The 26,375-nt window shown below is 47.7% G+C and overlaps 1 protein-coding gene across 1 annotated transcript in view; it reads left to right on the top strand.

The window, feature by feature from the left end:
• The window catches only part of LOC119394421 (cubilin), a 230,161-nt gene that overhangs the window by 30,271 nt on the left and 173,515 nt on the right, over positions 1-26,375 (top strand). The window contains exons 13-16 of the mRNA XM_037661722.2: positions 742-926; positions 3,194-3,383; positions 10,636-10,748; positions 12,200-12,437. Of these exons, the coding sequence (XP_037517650.1) occupies positions 742-926; positions 3,194-3,383; positions 10,636-10,748; positions 12,200-12,437 (726 nt within the window). The remainder of the gene's footprint in view (positions 1-741; positions 927-3,193; positions 3,384-10,635; positions 10,749-12,199; positions 12,438-26,375) is intronic.

Genomic DNA, 26,375 nt, shown 5'->3' with positions numbered 1-26,375 from the left:
TTATCAAACCTGTTAGAAGTTGCTGTTTTGCTAGATGGTAATATGTCATCTTGAAAGTACGAAAAGCAGGACGCGACTTGGCACTCCCTCATTCATGCGCGCATTCACCCACGCAAGTACTTATGGCCACACCCCACAAACAGTGCTGTTTGTAGGTGTCGCCGTGATTACTTTCGTTTGTAAACGTGTGTGTGAATGACGGAGTGCCTAGTTGCGCCTAAATTTCAAGATGTTATCAACCTGTTATCAGCCAGTTATGCTGCTCATCTTTGCAGGTCATATGGACACCTCACGATATACTCTCTTTCTATGATTTAATACACGCCGTATAACGGATGACCCATGGCGCACTTTCAGCCACTACCAATCAGGATTGGGCTGGATCGCGATTGAGAGTGCGCTGTGTGACACCCGTGTAAGTTTATTTGGACCATGCGGACCTTCGGCGCAAAGGCGCGTGACTCTGATAGTAAATCACTTCTCGATATCACTGGGTTAGTAGAATGTAGTGAAAAGGTTCCGAATAGCGTAACGGCGGCCTGTAAAGAAATGTGATAAAAATGTCACAAGGAGAGCCCAGTTATTTCGTCAGCCATGAGTAACTGCTTCGCGTCATAGATGCAACAATTACTGAACGAAAATGTGACAATGTTAAAAGAAGCTACAGCTAACGCTGTCTTTCACAACCACTACAGTCAGTTTGTAGCGTAATTTTCGTTCGCATCTACCATCGATTCGCAGTTCGCTCGGGCACATTCCACGAGTGCCGCTGTCCGCCGGGCTACGTGGGCAACGGAGTGGGACCGAGCGGCTGTCTGCGCCAAGGCGAACCCGGAGTCGGCCCATCTCAGCCCCAGCCGGTCCCGGCGTTGCCCCCCGTTTTGGATCCGTGTGCGGCACAGCCCTGCAGGCACGGCTTCTGCCAGGTAACGCGTGCCCGCTCACTGAATGACGCAGCTCATGACGCCAGGTGTCGGCGCATTGAACCTACAGAATAATAGAGAGCTGAGCTAGTTGGCGGGTATTCATGTTAAAATGACCGGGCGTGCGAACACAGACACCACAAACGCCACGCGGTGAGCCTGCTGCTCGTAAAGAACACGATCGCACTGCACATGGCAAATGTCTAAGGCGGAATAAAGCCTTATGCGCTTTATGCCGTATGCGAAGTCAATTCGAAATAAAATTCGAAATTACTTCTAGAATTGAATATTCCCCTTGAGAGGAAGGTTTACTTCAGCGCCAACTCACACGCCGCGTATTTGAATACTTGTAAAAACACGCAAATTATCTTGCGAAAACGTCGTCGAAGTAATTTTTTATTCAGGGCTAGAAGTCTTTTTCGCAAGTGTTGTCAGAAACAGCAGTCTAAAATATAACTTTACAAATATGCAACTCTTCACCAGAAAAGCGATATTGAGTTTTTATAAAATGCACTCACTAGAGCATCTAAAGCATGCATTGAATTTACAACTTACGTGAGACTCACATGTTGTTTGCGAAGTTGTCTCGAAAGTTCTACTAAATATACGGGACACATTTTACAGAAGTGTACCACGAAACCATTTTACACGCTTTAGATATACGATTACAGAAAATGCACCGAATGGCGATGTAGTTTTTCACTTCCGAACTACGGCGTTATATACAAAAGTTTGATTAGCTAAAATGTTGCTATTATGGAAAATGTTGCTATTTCCAACAAAGTTCACGATAAAGTCGACGTCCTGTATGTAAAGTGTGCCTCCGACAGTTACCAGATGACGCATTAGGTGGGTGATTGTTCAGAGGTTAACATCAGCTGCTTCAACAAAATAATAGATAAATCAGCGAATATAAAATTTTAGGGAAATCTTGAACACAATTCAGCAGGGGACACAGCCTTACGATTAATACCCAATCACTAAGTGACATCACTCAATCGACTTGAGTAACGCTGTTCCGAATAAAAACAATTTCTTAATTGTCATGTATTCAGGCAGAAGCCGCCGAGCTAAAGCTACTTCGTAAGGCTTATTATGTGGTCTGTATACAGCATTGATGATTTGTTTGAAGCATGTTGGAGGACATATGTGTATACACTCTGCCCACCAGTGCTTAGTCACGCGTTGCCTTCTCGAATCTCGCATGCTTTCTTCACCGCTCGGAAAAATAAAAGCTGCGGAGATGATTATCGCGGAAAAATTGTTTATATATTCCTCAATAGGCCCGGCTGATTCTGTAGTCCAAATACTGCACTTGAATCAATGCTCCAAAACTGAAATATTATTGTTAATTAAAAATGAAGGCAACAGACTAAAAATGTTTCTAGTTGAAAAAGGAAAGTAATACATACTAAACTGGTAGCATTTCTGTAGCGCCTGTCTCTCTATTTTCAAATCTTGGCGCGAGTTAGTCGAAACAGTTAGACTGCCGTCTGTTGACCATTCAATTATTAAGTTCCATAATTGAAAGCCTTTATCGTGGTGCAGTGATATGCAGCTCTCTGTACAATCATGCGTCACGCTGACGCATGATTTCCCATTATTGTATACTTTCATCAAACCATCTCGCAGGGATCAAGAACCGGCCACTTGACCAGCTTCACACCCGAACTTGCTCCGTTTTCTGTTACTGGCAAGAAAATTGTATGAAATCGTAGCTCGACGCATAGTTCGGCAACTGCACAATATAGGAAACTAACAAGAACTGGCTCGTACAAACATCAAGACCTTCCTGGTGCTTTTTTAATAATCCTTCGTTAAATAATTACGTTGCTGCTCCCAAGGCCATAGTGAACGTGCATGAGCAGCGAATAGAACACGCTCACTTTATAGCCGGCTACGTCAGAGGTAAATTTTACTTTATTTCTCGGTACCGTTTCGTCATTATTTTATTTCCTCTTTATCCGCTCTTTTTTCCTTTGTTTTTACATGCCTTATTAGTTCCTAGAGTTTACTTTTGATGAACGGATAGCTGGCCCTTAGGTGGTCTACTGTTTAATCATTTATGAATGTCATTAGCACGTAATGCACTTGCTCGCAAGTAGGCTTTTTCAGCCTCTTTACTGATCGAATGTTGATCAACAGAAACACACAAGCGCACATAAATGCCCACACAATCTATGAGCAGAATTTAGCCGTGATTTTGAGCGCTGATGTATTAAAATAGTAATATATAACGACCGCTAACCGACAAACACACCATACTTCAGGTCCGTGGCAACGACTTCCTGTGCGTCTGCGAAACCGGCTACTCGGGTCGGCTGTGCGATAGCACGAGTGACGGATGTTCCAGCTCCCCATGCCTTAACAACGGCACGTGCAGCGGTGGACCTGCGGGTGGTTTCGTGTGCAGCTGTACTCCGGACTGGACCGGACCCACCTGCGACGAACCGAGGCTGAGTGAGTGTGTGGCACCGTGGCCAAGCAGCCACTCTCTGCGCAGCTTCTGATTTATTTTTTTAATGTTTTTTTTGCGGTAGCAGTTATACGGACTGTCCAGGCGCATTCTCGCCGTCATCGTCGCTGTCATCTTCCGTATAAAGTCTAAATTGATAACACTGCCCCGCGCGTTGTATGTTATATGTGAGAGTGAAAGCGTTCGAGGGCAGCCGACGATCGCGGCTCAAGTGGAGAGGTAACGCGCCCGCCGTCTTTTGTCGTTAGTGGTCCTTAAAAGAAAGAAAGAAAGGTAAGAAGATGGAGTGTGGAATGCGCGATAATTGTCTCTAAATTCAGGACACCTCAACCGAAACACTCGTGAGGGGAATGGTAATTAAAGGGACAGTGAGTGTGAAGAGAAGAGATTAGTTAAAAAAGAGAGAAGAAAAGAAAAGGCAGAAGAGGAACAAAAAAAACACGGTTGATCCCTCCGTCATAGGAATCGGAATAACACGAAAGTAAAGCGTGCCCTTACAGAAGTAACTGAATGCTTACTGTACATTGATATAAGAGAGTTTGCACAATGTATATTGATGTCTGGCAGCTAATGGCGCCGTTTAACGTATATGCACCCACTTTGATGACTGGTGGTACGTCTCCATCCCGACGACCAACGTCCATGTTAAATGATTAAGCAAACCCTTGTGGTAGCTGTAGTAGTTAACGGTGAAAGCGTAATCAGAGAACGAGGTGTGATAGCCAGAAGAGCGTCGCATATTGGACGCAGAACTTGGTCGCAATCCCGCGGCATGTTAAAATGTGATTGAACACCACGGCCGGACTAGAGGGAAACGCAAAGCGCGTCGTGCCGCCCCGGTAGCCCGGCCACGATTTTTCTCGGGGCGAGCGCGTGAGCATGGAACGCGCTGTTACAGCCAAGTGAGGCAGGCGTGCGTCGCAGAGCTATTTTTGGTTTGTATTAGCGTGATGCTGAGCGAGGCCGACGCTTTTACGACGCTTGGGCAAAGGTCGGCACCTCGCGGTGTGTTGAGGCATTGACAAAATTCAACTTTTATTGAAAACGCGCCGAATGGGACGGACGCGTAAACGCGTTGCAGGTGCTAGTCTCGGAGGCCACAGCAATGACAAATTACTTTACCTTACCACTCCCAGAGGTCAACACCACCCAGCCGACCGGGAGAGTGGTAGATATAAAAGGCGCGTTCGTAAAGCTTCCAGAGTCTGTGACCGTGGCGCAGTGCCATTCTTTCGTCGGCACTCAAGCGCGTCGGACGCAGGAATCATGTGCTCCGATGGAGCGGCGTTTGCGGCACAGACTAGCCGCGGAAACAGGATGAACGAAGATGAAGACGCAGGGTACCAGATTATTTTGCCCCCACTGCCAAAGGGACGCGTCGCGCAAAACACTGTGTTTTTACACGGTGATGTGCGTGGTAGGCCATATCGAGTGGAAGATTTCCGAGACGCGCTTGGCCCTACAGGACTGCTGCCAGAGATGTTAGCCCTGGGGGCCTACCAGATAAACCATGTCTGGGCTGTCACCATGTGCAACGCAGACGCTACGAAACGCTTGCTGGATGTGAAGGAGCTGAGGGTTAAGGGGCGACGCTGCATCATCGTGGACCCCCAAGATCAGCAGGTGCGGCTGCGTCTTCATTGGTTGCTCTATGGCGTCGCCGATGAAGACGTACGTACGGCGTTGGCGGCCTTTGGGAAGGTCGTTCAAGTAACACGGGAGCGTTGGCGAGTCCAAGGAGTCAGCGACAAGGGGTCGACCACTCGGTCCGTGCTGCTCAAGCTCAAGAGCGGCGTGAAGGTTGAAGATCTCCCGCATCAAATTAGGGTAGCTGGTGAACTAGCTCTCGTAGTTGCACCTGGTCGGCCAATGCAGTGTTTGCGCTGCCAAGGTACCGGACATGTCAGAAGGGAATGCAAGGTACCCCGCTGCTCGCGCTGTCGTCGGTTTGGCCACGGTGAAGATGAGTGCATGCGCACGTACGCATCGGCCATTGGGTCCGCCGAAGGTGAAGACACAGCACAACTGGTGATGGACGCGACAGAGGCTGAGGATGCTGCGAAAGGGGCTGGTGACCTAGCAACCTCAGATACGTCAGGATGTACCGCCGCATCGATTGGCGGAGATGGGCCAACGGCGCAAGCCGAGAAGGAGCCTGAAGCGGTGGTATACGAGCTAGCCTGCCAAACAAAGGACGGCTGCACAGGTACCCCAACGGAGGCACCTAATCCGATGGAATCGTCCGAACCCCTTCCAGTGAAGAACGAGAGCGCCAATGTCGGAGCCCCTGGCAAGAGACCCCACGAACAGTCTGCGGGTGGGAGCGAGGCGTCGAGTGGAAAGCATGTGGATGGGCCTCCTACGAAGGCGTCTTCATTCAGACGCAGCAGCATAAGACTGCGTCCCAACCAGACTGTGGAGAAACACAAGACGCCACCACCCTCCAGTGGCACGGGTCCACCTGGAGGCTCCGGAGACGTCTAGCTGCGTGCTAGACGGTGAAGGTAAGCATCATGCTCCGGGTTAACTTCTTCACTAGGTAGCCATGGCTTTTATACCGACTCTAAGATTGGCAACACTAAATGTTAGAGGTCTGGCTGCCAAGCGGAAGCAGAGCCAAGTGTATAGGCTACTGGTGGATCACGATCTGGATGTACTAGCTGTACAAGAAACAAAAGTAGACGGTGACGAGGAGACCCGGGGCATGATGCTAAGGTTTACGGCACGTTACTACGCCATTGTAAGCCATGCCATAGGAACGTCTGCAGGCTGTGTCTTGTTCATTAAGAAGTTACCGGGTCTTGCTGTGCAAAACACCTTCTCATGCCCGTCTGGTAGATTAGTTTTTTGTGATTTTGTTTTAAATGAATACCAGTGGCGTATTGTGTGTATTTATGCATCGACCTCTTGTGAGGAACGTACGCTATTTTTTTCCAAGTTAAAAGATCACTTAAGTTTGGATAGGAAGCTTGTATTACTTGGTGATTTTAACTGCGTCCTTAATGCGCGAGACCGATCAAACGGACGCGTTATGAGTGACAAGAGTAGCAGGGTGCTAGCCGATATAATTACAGAATATGATTTAGAAGATGTGGGTGGCTGTATGGAGGGGACGCGAGAAGTGCGTTTCACACATTTTCAGGGTCATAGCCACGCTCGCCTAGACCGCATTTACGCGTCTCTTGAAATAATCACGCACTGTAAGACCTATGCTGTCTATCCCGTTTCCTTCAGTGATCATTGTTTAGTTAAATGTGATATGGGAGAAAAAAAAAAGGTGGGAGTTTTTCGTGGGATCTGTGGAAGATGAATTCCAATTTATTATCCGACGAATGTTTTTTGGATCAGGTACTGAACTGCATCAAAGACATCAAAATCAATGATGACGTTAAACTTGCAGGACAATGGGAAGAGTTCAAGCAGCGTATAAAAATAAAGGCCATCGATCGTTCTTGCGCATTGAGTTATGAAAAGAAAAAGAAAGAAAAAGAACTGAGAACTACCTTGGAAAGGTTAATAGACTTGGAGTGTAAAGAGCCGGGAGCGTTTCAAAGTGACATACGCAATATTAAGCAGAAACTTGAATTGCATGACGAGGAACGCTATCGCGGTGCACTCGTTCGCGCTAGGGCTGAGGCTTTAGCTGTTGGAGAGACGCCCACCAAAAGAGCGTTAGGATTGGAAAAAACGAACGCTCGAAGGAATCACATTGAAAAAATAGAGGCGGATGGTCACGAAGCAACCGATAACAACAGCATTTTACATATCTTTTCAAGGCACTTCGAAAACCTTTTTGCACGTCGACATGTAGAGTTGGAAAGATTTAAAGCAGAATATTTGGGACGCATGCCTCAAGTGAGTGAAGAAGCGAAAATTGCATTGGAGCTACCTGTATCTGTTTCTGAAGTTGAAAGGGCGATTGATAAGTTAAATCCAGGCAAGTCCCCGGGGCCAGATGGCCTTTGTGCAGCGTGGTACAAGTGTTTTAAAAACGATTTGTCCCCCATACTAGCAGCGGTTTTTAACGAGGCATATGAGGAAAAAAGATTGCCGCCGTCGTTTGGTGAATCACACACTGTACTGATTCCAAAAACGGATGAAGTCGGAAAACTTAGGCAAGTCACGGCGTACAGACCAATCGCACTGACGAATGTAGACTACAAGATTTTAATGAAAATTTTGGCGGCTAGACTTCAGTCAGTAATAAAAGATATTGTGGGTCCACACCAAACGTGCGGAATCAAAGGTCGTTCCATAGTAACAAATGTTCATAGAATGCGGTCAGTTCTGGAGTGTGTTGACATGATTCAAGCTCGTGTAGCCGTACTTCAGTTGGATCTGGAGAAGGCGTTTGATTGTGTCGCCCATGTTATTTTGTTTGCAGTATTGGAGCACATTAATGTTGGTAAAATAATTGCTGACGGCGTTGCACTGGCATATCGGAATGGTAGTACAAGACTAATAATAAACAAGACACTGGGACCCCCCATTAAAATTGAGCGTTCCGTTCGTCAAGGCTGCCCTGTCAGTCCACTGTTGTTTAGAATCTACATCGAAACATTATGTCTGTCAATACTCCAGAACAATGTTGTTAGTGGGTTTCAATTACAATCCTCAGAGGTCAAACTACTCGCGTATGCTGATGATGTTGCGATATGTAGTACTTCTTATGAAGGCATCGAAGAATCACTAAAAGTTTCTAAATCTTTCGCTGATATTACAGGAAGTCACATAAACTGGGGAAAGTGCCTGGGGTTTTGGCATGGTGCGTGGCCTTCAACCCCTGATTTTTTTGCTAACATTAAGTGGACCAAAACGCCAGTAAAATATCTCGGAGTTCCGCTGGAGTTATACAAAAGTACTGATGACTATTGGAAGCAGCAAACAAAAGAAATAAGTGAGAAAGCGAGTAGGTGGAGGACAAATTATCTGTCTATGTTTGCTAGGGCTACCGTATGCAATTGGTTTTTTGTGTCTAAGCTATGGTACGTGATGCAAGTGATGTACTGTTCAAGGGTAAACGTGCAGAAAATGCATAGGGTGTTTGCGACATTTGTGTGGGGGTCCAACTGGGAAAGGTGTAGTCGTACAAATTTGTTTAGAAGGGTAAAGAGTGGAGGCCTTGGACTGGCACATTTGTTCATAAAACAATTGGTAAATAGGTTTTTCTTTTTCCGTGAGGCAAGCGACCCCTTCCTGTTAACAGTGTGCCAAATAAGACTTGGTCGACTGTTGCCCGAGTTTGTTGTCAGCACTCAAACGATGAAAGGTGCAGTACAAGGCTATATGAAGGAAGTTGTGGCAAGTGTGCGTTTTTTGAGCGTCCGCTTTTCAACCGAGTACCTTTTTTCTGTTGGAAAGAAAAAGCTTTATAAGGATGTACGTGACCTTGTGTTGCCCATCCCAATGTACAGAGCGCTATATGCTGCTGGCAAGGGTCAGAATGTACTTAAGCGAGTTAAAAAAATGGAAGCACCTCCAAATGCAAAATCTTTCTTCTTTAAATTGCACACAGGAACATTACCGGTAAAAACCTTTTTAGAGGAGCGAGGTTTCTATATGCCATGGGGCTCCGATTGCTTAATATGTAACCAACCTGAAACAATTGACCACGTCTTTCTGCACTGTTGGGAGGGGGTGTACTTTTGGGACGTGTTGCAGAGGACAATAAAAAAAGAATTTCCGTTAGACCCTCATGGAATTCGGTATTTAGCAATAGACAATGAGGACGGGCTACCTTTTGACTTCATCATGATGACTGGCTTGCACAGTATATGGCGCTCACGAATGGCTGGATTTTACTGTGACCCGGATAGAAGACCAGCAAGACAGTATTTTCAAGAAAGTATGGCCCGGTTTCTTGAGGTAGAAAAAACAAAAGAATGTGTTCCTTCATGGCTGGCTAGGGTAGAGCCCCTGCTTACTATGAAGGAATTTTAAATCACAATGTTGGTTATCCAGTGGTTGACGGTATGTGTGTCTACATGTTGGTGGTGTCATGTAACATAATTCTGTTGTCCCCGTTTGTGTGATGTACAACCGGAAATAAAGAAAAAAAAAAAGACCGTGGCGCAGTGGATAGCGTGCCCGGCATCTGTTGTTGCGGACCGAGCGGTCGTGGGTTCGATGCCCGTTGGCGGTACCTTTTTTCTTTGCCATCTGGTTGTGTATATTTTTTCGACGTCATTTCCGTGACGGAAATGCGTCACTGAAGTCTTGGTGGACCCCGGCATAAAACACTTTCGTGTTAAAAAGTAGTAGTAGTGAGGGGGGGGGGGGGAGTGCTGCATCGCTCAGGCAGAAACTACGTATTTTTCTTCAAAACAGCACAGCAGGACGAAGAAAGAAACACGGGCGCCGGAACTACGTACTTTAACCTACCAGGCACAGAAGCAACAGGTATCAGCTGATACCTTTGTACGTGTTGTGTCCTCACTGCTCAGTGTGCGTTGAAGCGAAAGGCAGAACGAAGGTGATTTCGCTCGCTGCAGCGGCCGTGTTTCCTTGCGCCAGCGTTTTGTGGAGTAAGAGATTTTTGTTGGGCGAGTTGGTGAACGTTCATAATTGCTTTTAAGGCGCGAGAGAACGCAATCACAATAACATTTGTTCACCTTGTGTGGAGTTATGCCAGATCGGATGCTAACAGAGTTAGCTGTTAGCCTTACTTCATGTAACGTTGTACTTTGCTGCTATCGCATTCATTGCTTCGCCGTTGCGGCGAAACTATGACATTTTAAAATATTTATTACGCTCAAAAAGTCAAAATGTTGTGGCATGCGGGGAGACAGGTGAGCAGTTTCTGTTATTTTCTCTTTTGACATCTTTTGAAATCCTCTGCTATTTTGCCGATTGTGACTGCTGTGACTTTGCTGATTGCAAATATGTAAGAAAATAGGTGTTAAAAGGCAGACCGAAAGGTTGGCGAAACTTCACAAAGCCTTGTGTAAGGGCTTCCTAGAATGTGTCGCATTAAAACGTAGTTTATCCAGCGTCGATCTTGAGATACATCGCTGATAAGTAACATTTGTTCTGCTATCCCGTGTTGCTTTCCTAACAAATACTTGCTTGTAAGAATCGCATACCTTTTTTTTTGGCTAAGCACTGCCTCCAGTTCTGTTCTGTTGCCTTGAAGTACACAAAACATTACGGGCGATTTGCTATCGTAGCATTCTAATATAGCAGTGCATCTGTGAGATATTACTGCTGAGATTTTGCCGCTTTTATATCTGTACGCAGGCTGTGATGACACTCTGTACGGCATCAACGGAACTCTTCGCTACCCTGAAAACGGCGGCCAGTACACTCACAAGCGTGATTGCAGGTGGATCATCCAGACAAAGAATGAAATGGTACAGTACCTGTGTAACTCACTCACTTGTGGCTTGTTTCTATCTATCTATCTATCTATCTATCTATCTATCTATCTATCTATCTATCTATCTATCTATCTATCTATCTATCTATCTATCTATCTATCTATCTATCTATCTATCTATCTATCTATCTATCTATCTATCTATCTATCTATCTATCTATCTATCTATCTATCTATCTATCTATCTATCTATCTATCTATCTATCTATCTATCTATCTATCTATCTATCTATCTATCTATCTATCTATCTATCTATCTATCTATCTATCTATCTATCTATCTATCTATCTATCTATCTATCTATCTATCTATCTATCTATCTATCTATCTATCTATCTAATCTATCTATCTATCTATCTATCTATCTATCTATCTATCTATCTATCTATCTATCTATCTATCTATCTAGTCACCTACGTGTTGGCGCTCTCGTGGTCGTCTCCTTAACTTGGCATATACCAAAATTGGCATAGGAGGACGTGAGTGTATGACGAACACGATTCGCAGGTCATCGCATGAAGAAAAGAACGGTACTTCCTTTGTTGCCTACGTCATGAAATTCTTTTCCCCAGTCACATGTGGCACATACCCGCATACCACGGCCTGTGGCATTCGTGTATGCGCTACAGGTGATTCACAGTCTACATAAACCCAAAATTTGGAAATCCTAACGCGACAGCGTGAAGGAGCCCGTGCCGCAGAAAACGTGGTGTCGGCGGTAGCCCAGGTCTTCTGCACGGCAGTCAAGTATTCTACCCCAGAGACACGCAGCTGTTTCAGCTGCTTGTGAAAAAGACCCTATACAAGCGTCATGTCAGGACAACGCCAACTGCGGTTGCAGTGTTGGCTATCCGCTATGATATCAATGTAATAAACATTACATATGCACACCTATGACTCCGCAAGCTATTTTCAAGAGTTGCGCGAATACGCCTACGACAGCTACTTCTCATATGCACATTACCTCACCGTAGCGTACACTCCCTGGCTCTAAAACTGACGCCCTTGCTCTAACGTTGGTGCCGACGTTATTGGGTGTAACCCGCGTGCCTGCTGAGCCAATGATATGCCCGAAACTGGCTTTGGGATGTTAAACCCCAGATATTATTGATATGCTCAAAACATCTCAATGTGCACAAATACGTCAATTCACTTCGTCACCTGATCTTTTTTTTTGACGGCATGTTTGGCTCTGTAAGACATGTTGCACGTGTCTCTGTAATTGCAAAGCATAACTTTGCTCAGACTGTCAACTTTTATGAAAACAATAACAATTGAATTTACTGATGTGTGTTTCCACTTGCTGGTTATGTTTTATTGCACCTAAGTTACGTCCTATAGCATTCAAGCATGCGCTAACTTTCACAGTTGTCTTGACTGATTACGCCCAACCTGTTTCGCAATCGCAACGCCATATTTGGCAGGTGCTGAACCTGACCTTCACCACGTTCCACCTGGAGGAGGGTCACGAGTGCGCGTTCGACTACCTGGAGATCCACGACGGCCCCACGTCCGCCCGCCGCACCATTGGCCGCTACTGCGGCACTCAGCTGAGCGGCAGCAGCATTGTATCGAGCCAGTCGGACCTGTACTTGCACTTCCACTCGGACAGCTCGGTCGGCGCCGATGGGTTCGTCATCGAGTGGACCAGCATCGAGCCTCGTGCGTAGTTGCTGCCTTTGCTTTCACCACTCACTCACTCACTCACTCACTCACTCACTCACTCACTCACTCACTCACTCACTCACTCACTCACTCACTCACTCACTCAATCAATCAATCAATCAATCAATCAATCAATCAATCAATCAATCAATCAATCTTTACCGATGATACAAGAAGGAAATACGAAACAGGCAAATGAGCAGAGTTCCAAGGTTGCAAAGCGCTGGCGTAACCACAGTTAGAAAATATAACATGACAAATATGTAGTGAAATACTGATTCAAGATGTTAACGGTAATAAACAAAGTTAACTTTAAAAGCGTGCGAACTTGAGCTTGGTGGTGCATATTCATAGTACAAAACAGTGCGATACAACGAAGACAAGAAAGACCAAACAGGACTAGCGCTGACTACCAAGAACTGCGTTTATTTTATTGTGATAGCAATTATATGGACAGTCTCGGCCGATTTTTGCCGTCGCCGCTGTCGTGCACCGTATATGAATGTCTATATATATATATATATATATATATATATATATATATATATATATATATATATATATATATATATATATATATATGTGTGTGTGTGTGTGTGTGTGTGTGTGTGTGTGTGTGTGTGTGTGTGTGTGTGTGTGTGTGTGTGTGTGTGTGTGTGTGTGTGTGTGTGTGTGTGTGTGTGTGTAACGTATGAACAAGGCGATGGTAGGAGAAGCCGACGAAGAAGAAGTGCGCGAGCATTAGAATAAATGCATGGCATCTGAACCACGACACGTCTCTGTTTTGTAACGTCACACAAGTCGACAGGATCGACCTCATCAACCTGCCATGGCTAAGCCGAAGCGCCCGCTTAACATGCCGAAGTGCAAGGGAACACCAGAAGACGTCTCCGTCGACAAGTGGCTTCTTCTTTTCGACACGAAGGTGGTCGAGGCATCGTGGACACACAGCGATCGGGTCAGTCACTTCAGCGAATACATCGAAGGGGAAGCGTTCAAGTGGTACCTGACAGAGATTTTCGGCAAAGGCGAGACATGGGACGATATAAAGAGGGGCATGCAAAACCGCTTTGCTACGACCGACGGAGATGCCTTCAGTCTCTTCATTCACTACCGGCTGAAAGGAGGGCAGACCATCAAGGACTACTACGACGAGAAAAAATGACTGGGCCGGCGTTAAAGAGTGCCACATCATTTCTGGACTGACTGACGGTGTTCCTCCTGATGTGGAACTAGCGCGTACTCGTCTATGTAAGGACGTACTCGTCTATGTATTGACTACCGCAAGCTCAACGCCATAACAGTACCCGACTATCAAGCAATTACACGTATAGATGATATTCTTGACCACTTGGGGAAGGCGGAGTTTTTCACTACGTTGGATGTAACGTCCGGATACTGGCATGTCCGAATGCATCCCGACGACGTTCAGAAAACTGCGTTTGTCACGGCTAATGGTCATTATGAGTGGTTGGTAATGCCGTTCGGGTTAAAGAACGCTCCGGCTACATTTGAAAGAGCCATGAAATCAGTAATAGGCAAACATCAGCTCACTAATGTTAACAACTACTTTGACGATGTGGTCGTACACTCGGAGACATTTGACGATCATATACGCCACCTCGAGGCCTTATTGAAAGCTCCTAAAGCCGAGAACGTAAAACTAAAACTAAGAAAGTGCCAGTTTGCAAGATCCAGCATTGAATATTTGGGCCACAAAATTTCACAAGGAATACTGACACCTAAGCAAAGTAACGTGGCTGCAATACTAAGATTTCCGACACCTAAACGAGAGAAAGATCTCCAGCGTTTCCTGGGCACTGTAAACACTTACAGACAGTACATCCCTCATTTCAGCGATATCGCTCTTGCCCTCACGAAACTACTCTGCAAAGGCAGCAAGTGGTCGTGGACAGAAGCATGCGAGCAAGCCTTTCGGGAACTGAAGGAGCGAATGACTGAAGAACCGGTGCTTCGCATATACGATCCTTCTAGACCATGTACTGTGTACTGTGACGCGTCTGCCGAATGCATTGGTGCAGTGCTGAAGCAGCCTGACGACAAAGGCAAGGAACATCCGATTGCCTATTATTCCCGCAAACTACCTAAGCATGAGATGAATTATGCTATTACAGAGAGAGAATGCCTTGCCATTATAGATGTCATTGATAAATGGCATTGCCACCTTCACGGAAAGCCGTTCACTGTCGTAACGGATCACTCTGCACTACAGTGGTTGAAGAATGTTAAGAATCCTCAATGTCGTCTCTTCCGGTGGTCGTTAAAACTGTCCATGTATGAAGTCAACATCAAACATCAAAAAGGCGTAAGCAACGAAGAAGCGGATACACTCTCCAGAGCCCCCATAGTTCAACTTCTGTCACACGACGAACTTCAACGATGCACCAATGAGCACCCAAGAGGACCGTATTCATTGGAAAACAACATAATCATCGTCAAAAGAAAAGGACTAAGGAAGATATATGTGCCACAAGAACTGCGCCCTACCATTCTTAAGAATGCACATCAACATTTATGGCATGTCGGAGTGAAGAAGACACTGTCACTCCTGTCTCCGCAATACTATTGGCCGGATATGGTAACCGATGTTGCCACCTATATTCGGCATTGCGATACATGCCAGAGATGCGAGAAGACGAGAACAAAGAAGCATGGGACACTTGAATCACTGCCTCCAGCTGAAGAGCCCTTTGACCTTTTCGCAACGAACACCATTGGAGGATTTTCTGGATACGGCTCATCAAAAAGGTTTATCCATTTGGTTATTGATCATTCTACTCGCTACGTATGGGCGTTTGCTTATAAAAGTGAAAACAGTGACGCCTACATCTCATGCCTGAAAAGCATTTTTGCTGCGGGAAAACCAAGGAAGTTCCTTTCAGATCGTGGAAACGGATTCACTGCAAGAAAATTTAAGCAGTTCCTAAAGCACAACCGAATACATGAACTCTTCACTTCATCTCATCATCCGCAATACAATGGTATGAACGAGCGGACAAACTATACCATTGTAACCAGACTTAAATGTAAGATCAATGACGAGCCACTGAAGTGTTGGACAAAATTGCTCTCGGAGATAATAGACAAGTACAACAGAACGCCCCACGAAGTTACCGGCTACGCACCTTCATTCCTGATGTATGGAATTCCGTCGTATCCAACTATTCTGGAACAACGAGAAGAAACTGTTGAAGAAACGCGGAATGCTGCGGTTAACAATTCTATCACCTACCACAATAAGAACAAAGTCATCTATGATAGGCAATTTCTCCCGATTGAGTTCCAAGTCGGTGACTTTGTCCTTTACGAGACACCATGGCATCCCAACAACGGCAAACTGAGTTCCATCATGGAAGGTCCTTACAAGATTCTACGCAAAGTCTCACCAGTGAACTGTGAGATCAACCGCTCTGTGTTTCCTTTAGGTGGAAACTCTGATATTGTTCATGGTAGCAAACTGCGGCGTTATTTTGTGCCTTCTGAACTGAGACTTTCTCGGGGGGAGGGGGAAAAGTGTAACGTATGAACAAGGCGATCGTAGAAGAAGGCGACGAAGAAGTGCGCGTGCATTGGAATAAATGCATGACATCTGAACCACGACGCGTCTCTGTTTTGTAACGTCACACACGTATATATATATACATATATATATATATATATATATATATATATATATATATATATATATATATATATATATATATATATATATGTATATATATATATATGTATATATATATATATATATATATATATATATATATATATATATATATATATATATATATATATATATATATATATAAACCACAAAGAAAAATAATTCAGAAAGAATTTCCGACGCGCAGAAACGAACGGGCGATCTCTCGCTTTGAAGCGTGCGGCGTTGGACGGTTAGGCCACCAACAGCACCGTCTTACAGCCCGCTAACGGCGAGCTATTTATATACACCATTTACTTCAGCATGCTTTCTTAATCACCACATAGATGGCGTGATGTGCGCGCGTGGCGCGCTTTAAAGATCGTCGCCCCGCTCCTGCGAACGCCGTTGCTCTTCGCCTTACAGGGCGTGGTCGAATTCGTGCGCTTATCTCGAGGAAAGAAGGGGGCGGCCGGGGGGGGGTGGAGCGGGGGGTTGTATGTCTTGTGCTTTCCCCGCGATGTCCGCGCTGAAGTCACAGAGCGTACGGAGGTCACTTCGCTGCTGCAGCGGCCGCGTTTGCGAAAGGAGCGCGCTGTTCAAACAGAAATAAGTAACAACTGTGACAGTTAGTTCGCGCTCGTCCTGTGTGTACCTGTTCGTTCGTTTCGTGCGTCCTGCTTTACGTTTGAGCAGTGCGCTTCAAGTGTCGAGCTGTGACGCATGATAGTTCGCGCTCGTCCTGTGTCCGTTCTTTTCGTGCGTCCTTTGGGCTCGAGCGACGCGCTGGCAATTTCGAGCTGCTTTCTGTTCTTGGCGTTATATTCCAATTTATTGCTATCACATTCATTGCTTCGCCTTTGCGGCGAAACTGTCACTTTTTTGCTGTACAAATATATAAACGCAGTTGTTGGTAGTCAGCGGTGGTCCTGTTTGGTCTTTCTTGTCTTAGTGTATCGCGCTGTTTTATACTGGGAAAGTTGACTTCGTGTAATGCTGTTTCTTTATTTAAGCTAAGTCAGGTTTTTAGTTGCAGTTGACTGCTCTGGTCGGTGTAGGTTACCCTAGAATCTGCTCTTTTTCGGCTCAGCCTTTTCCGGTCACCCCCAGTCTACCTTCTGCCATTTCAGGGGCAACTGTGGCGGTTTGGGCGTGTTGGTATGACATGACCAATAAATTCTAAGCGCACGAACAGACGAGGACAAAGAACACGTATGGCACACAGGCGCTAACACGTCGCTAACACACAGGCGCCAACACGTATAACACATAGCGCCTGCGTTTCATACATGTTCTTTGTCCTCGTCTGTTTGTGCGCTTATAATTTATCGGCCAGGGGCAACGACTCGCCTCTCGATTTACTGTTTGAATCACCCGCCTTACGTAAGCTTCATCACGTGACCCCTCATTCCTGTCCGCTAAATTTAGCGGAAGCAGCATCATCGTCGAATCGAAAGAACAGAGACGCTCGCATCCTCGCAAGGCAGGTGCCGCTGGCAAGCGCCTCCATGGGCTAACGTTCACCAGATCAAAAACAGTCTGAGATATAAAGGACGTGGAGGTTAAGAAAGGACTCCAGTTCTGTATAACCTAGTTTGAGACATCGCTGTCTGGTCGCTTTGCTCTCGCTCTCATGAGGACGAGACATAAGCGGTCTGCGCGGTCTCCCGCCGCTACAACATCGTCAAATATTTCAGGAGTCGACTTGAGTTAACAAATTGAGCGGAACGCATCAGTTATACAGTCAACAAACCATCTTAGGCCTTCGCCTAACTGCATAAAGAGTATTAGAGAAGTGAGTTGGGCTAGTTGGTGCGTATTAACTGTGGACATATCTACTAGCGCGAAAAACACAAAGGACGAGATAAAGACGGCAGACAGGACACAGCGCTAAACTTCAACTGATCTTTTACTTCCACAAGGCACAAGAAATCACAAGCTGCGCAGGAGGCTGCGCCACACGGAAGAAAACAGCCAAAAACGCCCCCATGAACGTCACTACATTTTTTTTCCTTTCACATGCCCTAAGTTGATGAATCGTGTGATAACTAATCCAACGGTTCTATGCGCAGATTACGGTCCAAGTATGCGCACTCCGTGTTGCTGAGGGCCAGCGATGGTGCGCTTACACACCGATCACCCGCTTTTTTTATGCAGAAGGCCTCGTAGATCTCTCTGCCTGATTGCCCTCGCAACCGCCTGAGCACACGAGCGCAGTGAAACTGTGCTTTGCACGCGCACCTTCGGCCATGGTCAGCAAGATGGCCAGCTGCAGCTACGGCACTGACGCATGCCCGGTGCTCCCTCAGACGGTCGTTTAAACAACGGCCCGTTGGGCCGATGTAGCACTTTCCGCACGACAGTGGAATCATATATACCACTGCGACTGAGCATTCCACGAAGCGCGTGACATGCTTTTTCCCACAGGCTCGAGCACCCTCCGTAGCATTCACCATACGGCACATCCCAGAAAGTTTTCTCGGTGCAGTGAAAACAACTGAGACGCCGCATTTCAGTGCTGCCTTTTTGAGGCGGTGCGACACCCTGTGCATGTACGGCACCGGTACAGGGCGCACCTGCCGTGCTGCTCACTAAGCCCAGTGGTGGGTCGTGCCTGCTTAACCTCTGAAATGAGGCTTTCCGCTACCGACACTATGGTGCCGTCAGGGAAACCGGCGCTTCTCAGCCTATTGACTTGGTGCATTACACTGCTTGCCACCTGGTGCTCACAGGATTTGTGCAAGGCGGCTCGAAGGCTATTCACGGCTATTTCCCTTTTGACAGTTTTAGAGTGGGCCGAATTATAGTTGAGGATTGGTTTCTTACTTCGCGGGCAATATGCCCAGCAGAGTGTACGTTCCGTAAAGCTGATGCGGAGATCAAGAAATTGTAAGCACCCATCGACTGGCTTCTCATGTGTAAACCTTAGCCCACCACAAGAACATGTTTTAAACGCTTCGAGCACATCATCCACGACTGCATCCTTAGCGTCCATTTCAAGGCCTGTCATTAAAATTAGGAAATCATCGACATATCTAAAAATCTTTGCGACAAAAGTTTTGTCAACACATGCGTTCACTCTCCTGTCAAAATCGGATAAAAACAAACCACTTAAAACTGGTGCTATGCGTGAGCCTATACATATACCATCCCTCTGCACAAAGACACCACCGTTAAAATCAACAACTGTAGAAGAGAGGTAAAATCTAAGCATTTCCAGAAAATTGTCGATAGATATTCCCGAAAAGTTCTGAAAGGCAACAGGGCCAAATTCCTCTATGCGGTATATATATATATATATATATATATATATATATATATATATATATATATATATATATATATATTGTCACGTGGTCGTGACGTCGACGAAGACAGCAGTCAGCGTTTGCAGGATGAAACTTTATTTGGCCGAACTTGTGGCCGGAAAATGAGAACTCGAACTACAGCAATACACGCTGTACAAAGATAGCGGCGAACAGGGCGTCGTCCGTCGATCAACTGACAAGCGGTGAAGCGCGTCGGCATTTAAACATGTGCCGTCGAATATTCCAGCGTTATCGCTGGCTGTCCTGCAAATTCTAGAATAAGCTCGAGTGTGCGCGTCTTGCGCGCAATCTTAGCAAAACGATCTACAATGATCGCGAAGGTTCTCGAACAATGAGGCGCGGTTCGCGCTGAGCGTTGCCGACAGTCTTTGTGGCCGAAAACCGAATACAGCAAAAGTGATAAAGAAACGCACGTGGCAATGCCCCCCTCTGAAAAACCATCGTCCCGATGCTTTAAACAGAACAGGCCAATGCATGCAACAATAAATAACAAGAATAAAGCAACAAAGTAATATAAACAATAAGCACAAGAAAGAAAGCACAATAATAAAGCAAAATGACAGTCCTCAGATTCGCTAACGTGCGTAATATGGTTTGAGGCGCACGACATGGACGACTTCAGGTCGTGCACGGCGCCGCTGAGAGTTCGTAATGCCCTCAGGAACAACCTCGTAGTCGAGTGCGCCGAGGCGTCGAAGTACCCTGTACGGTCCGAAGTATCGTCGAAGAAGCTTCTCACTGAATCCCCGTCGGCGTATTGGCGTCCATACCCATACACGGTCACCAGGTTGGTATTCCATGTGGCGTCGTCGAAGGTTGTAGCGGCGGCTGTCAGTCGTCTGCTGGTTCTTGATCCGTAGGCGGGCGAGCTGTCGTGCTTCTTTGGCACGCTGTAAGTAAGCGGCGGCGTCGAGATTGTCTTCGTCGGTGACGTTGGGTAGCATGGCGTCGAGCGTCGTCGCCGGGCTTCTTCCGTAGACCAACTTGTACGGCGTCATCTGCGTCGTTTCTTGGACGGCCGTGTTGTAAGCGAAGGTCACGTACGGAAGGACGGCGTCCCACGTCTTGTGCTCAACGTCGACGTACATGGCCAGCATGTCGGCGATGGTCTTATTTAGACGCTCTGTGAGGCCATTGGTCTGTGGGTGGTAGGCGGTGGTGCGGCGGTGGCTCGTCTCGCTGTATTTGAAGATCGCCTGAGTTAGGTCCGCAGTAAAGGCGGTACCTCTGTCTGTTATGAGGACCTCTGGGGCGCCATGACGCAAGACGATGTGCTCCACGAAGAACTTGGCTATCTCGGCGGCACTGCCTTTGGGCAAGGCCTTTGTCTCGGCGTAACGGGTGAGGTAGTCAGTTGCTACGACGATCCACTTGTTACCGGAAGTCGACGTCGGGAACGGCCCCAGTAGGTCCATCCCGATTTGCTGGAACGGCCGGTGAGGTGGTTCGATTGGCTGCAGAAGTCCCGCTGGCCTAGTCGGCGGTGTCTTCCGTCGCTGGCAATCTCGGCAAGTCTTAACGTAGTGGGCGACGTAGTGGGCAGGAAGGCGTGGCCAGTAGTATTTTTCCTGTATCCTCGCGAGCGTGCGGGAAAAGCCGAGGTGGCCAGCCGTCGGGTCGTCGTGCAGGGCCTGCAGAACCTCTGGTCGCAGTGCCGAAGGAACAACGATGAGGTAGTCGGCCCGGGCCGGAGAGAAGTTCTTCTTTACGAGGACGTCGTTTTTCAAGAGAAATGACGCCAATCCCCGCCTGAATACTTTTGGAACAACGGCGGTCCTGCCCTTGAGGTATTCCACAAGGCCCCTGAGTTCCGGGTCGGCTTGCTGTCGTTCAGCGAAGTCGTCGGCACTTATGGTTCCCAAGAAGCAGTCATCATCGTGGTCGTCCTGCGGCGGTGCGTCGACGGGGGCACGAGACAAGCAGTCGGCGTCGGAGTGTTTTCTTCCGGACTCGTAAACGACGGTAATGTCGAATTCTTGAAGTCTTAGGCTCCACCGCGCGAGGCGACCTGAAGGGTCCTTCAAGTTGGCTAGCCAACACAAGGCGTGGTGGTCGCTCACAACTTTGAAGGGTCGGCCGTAGATGTAGGGGCGAAACTTCGATGTAGCCCAGATGATGGCCAGGCACTCCTTTTCTGTTGTGGAATAGTTGATTTCTGCCTTTGATAGCGACCGGCTAGCATAACTGATGACCCTTTCCAATCCGTCGGTCTTCTGCACAAGGACGGCGCCGAGTCCTACGCTGCTTGCGTCGGTGTGGATTTCCGTATCGGCGTGCTCGTCGAAATGCGCAAGTATCGGAGGCGTCTGCAGGCGTCGTTTCAATTCTTGAAATGCCTGAACTTGCGACGTTTCCCACCTGAATTCGACGTCGGCCTTCGTGAGTTGCGTCAGTGGCTCGGCGATCCGTGAAAATTCCTTGACGAAACGTCTGTAATAGGCGCACAAGCCGAGAAAACGGCGTACGGCCTTCTTGTCGGTGGGCGTCGGGAAGTCTGCGATGGCAGCTGTTTTCCGCGGGTCCGGGCGAACACCATCCTTGCTGATCACATGACCCAAGAACAAGAGCTCCTCGTACGCGAAGCGGCACTCTTCAGGCTTCAAAGTGAGTCCGGAGGTCTTGATTGCTTGAAGTACAGCTTCAAGGCGCCGAAGGTGTTCGTCGAAGTTTGAGGAAAACACAACGACGTCGTCCAAGTACACGAGACATGTCTGCCACTTCAAGCCGGCCAGTACTGTATCCATAACCCGCTGAAAAGTCGCAGGTGCCGAGCAAAGACCAAAAGGCATGACCTTGAACTCAAACAGGCCGTCTGGCGTTATAAAGGCAGTCTTTTCTCGGTCTCTCTCGTCGACTTCTATTTGCCAGTAACCGGTCTTGAGGTCCATCGACGAAAAGTACTTTGCGTTGTGTAATCGGTCCAGGGTGTCGTCTATCCGGGGAAGGGGATACACGTCCTTCATCGTGACTTTGTTCAGGCGACGATAATCGACGCAAAAACGGAGAGTCCCATCCTTCTTCTTCACTAGCACCACGGGGGATGCCCACGGACTCTTCGACGGCTGGATGATGTCGTCGCGTAGCATTTCGTCCACCTGTTTCTTCACGGCCTCCCGTTCCCGTGTCGAAACCCGGTAGGGACTCTGACGGAGTGGTCGAGCATTTTCTTCTGTTATAATGCGGTGCTTAGTAAGGGGCGTTTGTCGGACCCGCGATGACGACGAGAAACAGTCCTTGTTTTTCTGCAGAAGGCATCGAAGCTGTTGCTGTTGGCGAGCGGGAAGACGGGTTTACGTCGAAGGGTGGCTCAGGTGTTGGGGCAGTCGTCGTAGCTTCGTCATGATCTGAAAAGGCAAACGCATCGCTGACGGCCAAGATTTCTTCGATGTATGCAATCGTCGTGCCCCTGCTCAGGTGTCTGTATTCTTGGCTGAAGTACGTTAGCATCACGCTTCCTTTTCCTTCATGCAACCGAGCAATGCCCCTTGCAACGCAAATGTCGCGGACTAGTAGCAAACGCTGATCGCTCTCGATGACACCTTCGATATCTTCAGCTTTTTCGGTGCTGACGGGAATTATGATGCTCGAGCGAGGCGGGATGGTAACTTGATCCTCGAGCACGTTCAGGGCATGGTGACATGGATTCGTATCCGGCGGTGTCGTTTTGTCCGACGATAGGGTTATCGACTTGGTTCTTAAGTCAATGACGGCGCCATGATGGTTTAAGAAATTCATGCCAAGTATGACGTCCCTGGAGCAGTGTTGCAAGATTACGAAACTCGCAGAATACGTGCGATTATTGATTGTAACTCTTGCTGTGCAGACTCCAGACGGCGTTATTAGATGGCCTCCAGCGGTACGGATTTCGGGGCCTTTCCAAGCAGTCTTAACTTTCTTCAACTTCGTGGCGAAAGGCCCACTGATGACGCAATAGTCGGCTCCAGTGTCGACGAGAGCGGTGACGTTGTGGCCGTCAATGAGAACGTCGAGGTCGCTAGTTCGTCGTCTTGCGTTGCAATTGGGTCGCGGCGTCGGGTCACGGCTGCGTCGGTTTGTTCCGCTGCTTCGACGTGGCGTCGTCAGTTCTTCCTCAGGCCGTGAAGTTTCGACGTCAGGGCTTAGTTCGTCTTGCGGCGTGTTCTTTAGATTTCGTTGCGGCGTCGTCGTCGGCGGCGGAGGATCTTCGGTAGTTCGTCGTACAGCAACCGCACCTCCATCGGTTGCTGCCCTTAGTTATCCGGATACGGGCTAGGTGACCGGCCCCGGTTTGGGCCAGTGTACTGCCGGCGGTGCGGAGACATGTAGCGGCCGGGCGACGGCGAGCGGGAAGGTCGTCGTTCTTGCCAGTGTGTTCCGCTGAGGTAGTCGTCGATGTCCCGAGGCCGTTCGCCTGGCTGCGGGCGCGGCGCGTTGACGGCGAATCCTCGAAGCCCCATCTGTCGGTACTGGCAGCGGCGGTATGTGTGGCCGGCTTCCCCGCAATGATAGCAGAGCGGTCGGTTGTCAGGGGCACGCCAAACGTCGGTCTTTCGAGGGGCGCATGGTTGTCTTGTCGGCGGGCGGTATGGCGTCGGTGGTGGTGGCGGCGGTGCCTGACGTCGGAACTGCTGCGGCGGCGCGGCGTCTTGACGCGGGCGAGGAGGGGCGGCGTTGCGTCGGGCTGCAGCAGCATAGCTCATGGCTTGCGGCTGAGGCAGTGGCGGTTCAAGGTTGCCCAGGGACTGCTGGATTTCTGATCGAACGACATCTGCGATCAAGTCCACTTGAGGCTGCGCCGAAGGTAAGAGCTTGCGAAGCTCCTCCCGCACGATCGCTCTGATCGTTTCACGCAGGTCGTCGGAGCCGAGGGCATGAACAGCTGGGCTGTCTTGAATCAATCGGCGATTATATTGGCGGTTACGCATTTCCAGCGTCTTCTCGATCGTGGTTGCCTCTGAGACGAATTCTTGGACCGTCGAGGGTGGGTTCCGTATCAGCCCAGCGAAGAGCTCTTGCCTTACCCCTCGCATGAGGAAGCGGACTTTCTTGTCCTCGGGCATGGCAGCGTCAGCGTGGCGAAACAGTCGGGTCATTTCCTCTGCGAAGATGGCCACGCTTTCGTTTGGTAGTTGCACCCGTGTCTCCAGCAAGGCTGCGGCCCTTTCTTTTCTGACGACGCTTGCAAACGTCTGCAGGAAAGCGCTCCGAAAGGCGTCCCAAGTTCGAAGAGTGGACTCCCGGTTCTCGAACCAGGTCCTTGCTGCGTCTTCAAGGTAAAAGTAAACGTGCCGCAGCTTGTCCTCGGAGTCCCAGTTGTTAAATTCTGAGACCCTTTCGAAAGTCTCGAGCCAGGTGTCCGGGTCTTCGAATGACGACCCGCGGAAGGTTGGGGGCTCCTTGGGCTGCCGGAGTAGGATCGGCGCAGGCTGCACGGGGTCGGTCATCGTCGCTGCGGTGGGTGTTGGGACCTTGGGCTGCCTGGTTTGTTCGGGAAGGAGCCCGTGCTCTGGCTGCAGTCCCTTCTGCCTGCGGCTTGTTCGACGATCCGGGTTTTCTTTGCTGTCGTCCTCCTCGCGGCTTGGGCTTGGGTCAGCGCTTCGCGGGGGCGTCCGGATCATGGAACAAGCAGCACCTCCACCAGATGTCACGTGGTCGTGACGTCGACGAAGACAGCAGTCAGCGTTTGCAGGATGAAACTGTTTATTTGGCCGAACTTGTGGCCGGAAAATGAGAACTCGAACTACAGCAATACACGCTGTACAAAGATAGCGGCGAACAGGGCGTCGTCCGTCGATCAACTGACAAGCGGTGAAGCGCGTCGGCATTTAAACATGTGCCGTCGAATATTCCAGCGTTATCGCTGGCTGTCCTGCAAATTCTAGAATAAGCTCGAGTGTGCGCGTCTTGCGCGCAATCTTAACAAAACGATCTACAATGATCGCGAAGGTTCTCGAACAATGAGGCGCGGTTCGCGCTGAGCGTTGCCGACAGTCTTTGTGGCCGAAAACCGAATACAGCAAAAGTGATAAAGAAACGCACGTGGCAATATATATATATATATATATATATATATATATATATATATATATATATATATATATATATATATATATATATATATATATATATATATATATATATATATATATATATATATATATATATATATACACATTTTAGTCCCCGTTTTAGTCATTCTAAAGATCGGTAAGGATATACTGTTCAAATCCTTAGGCCAAATCGCTTTCAGAAATGCCCCATATATAAGAAGTGGGAAAAGCCACCTTTCTCAACACAGCGTTAGCTGACATATTGTACAAACTAACCCCTTACTTAGATTAGTGTACTTAGATTTAGGTGCACGTTAAAGGACCACAGGTGGTCAAAATTTTCCGGAGACCTCCGCTACGGTGTCTCTCATAATCATATCGTGGTTTTTGGGACGTTAAATCTCCACCATTATTATTATTATTATTATTATTATTATTATTATTATTATTATTATTATTATTATTATTATTATTATTATTATTATTATTATTATTATTATTATTATTATTATTATTATTATTAGGAAGAATTCTGTCGTTTTCGTACTCTTTGTAAACGCCTTTATAAACGGGATCACAGTCTATATATTTCATTTTTAGAAAAAAGCGCGTCTGACAGGCCGGCTGAGTTTTGGAAGTATGTGCGCAAACGGTCGAGCAAAAGTGGCGAGTCCTTCAGGATACTGGATCCAAATGGAGTAGAAGTTCAAGCCGTTGCTGACTGTTTTGCCATGCATTTTTCATCTGTCTATAAGTCTCCAGCCTCTGTAGCTAGTAACGGTCGACAGGTTAAGGCAGTTGGCACAGCTGATGCTGTGTCGCTAGATGAAGATTCCATTTCAGAATGCATTAAGCGCTTGAAACCATCCTTTTCAGCTGGCCCAGATGGCATCCCCTCTGCCATACTAAAAGCCTA

The sequence above is a fragment of the Rhipicephalus sanguineus genome, chromosome 5, assembly GCF_013339695.2.
Source record: "Rhipicephalus sanguineus isolate Rsan-2018 chromosome 5, BIME_Rsan_1.4, whole genome shotgun sequence".
NCBI classification, from domain to species: Eukaryota; Metazoa; Arthropoda; class Arachnida; order Ixodida; family Ixodidae; genus Rhipicephalus; species Rhipicephalus sanguineus.
Note: the sequence above shows the minus strand (reverse complement) of the source record. Positions and strands in the feature narration are given on the sequence as shown.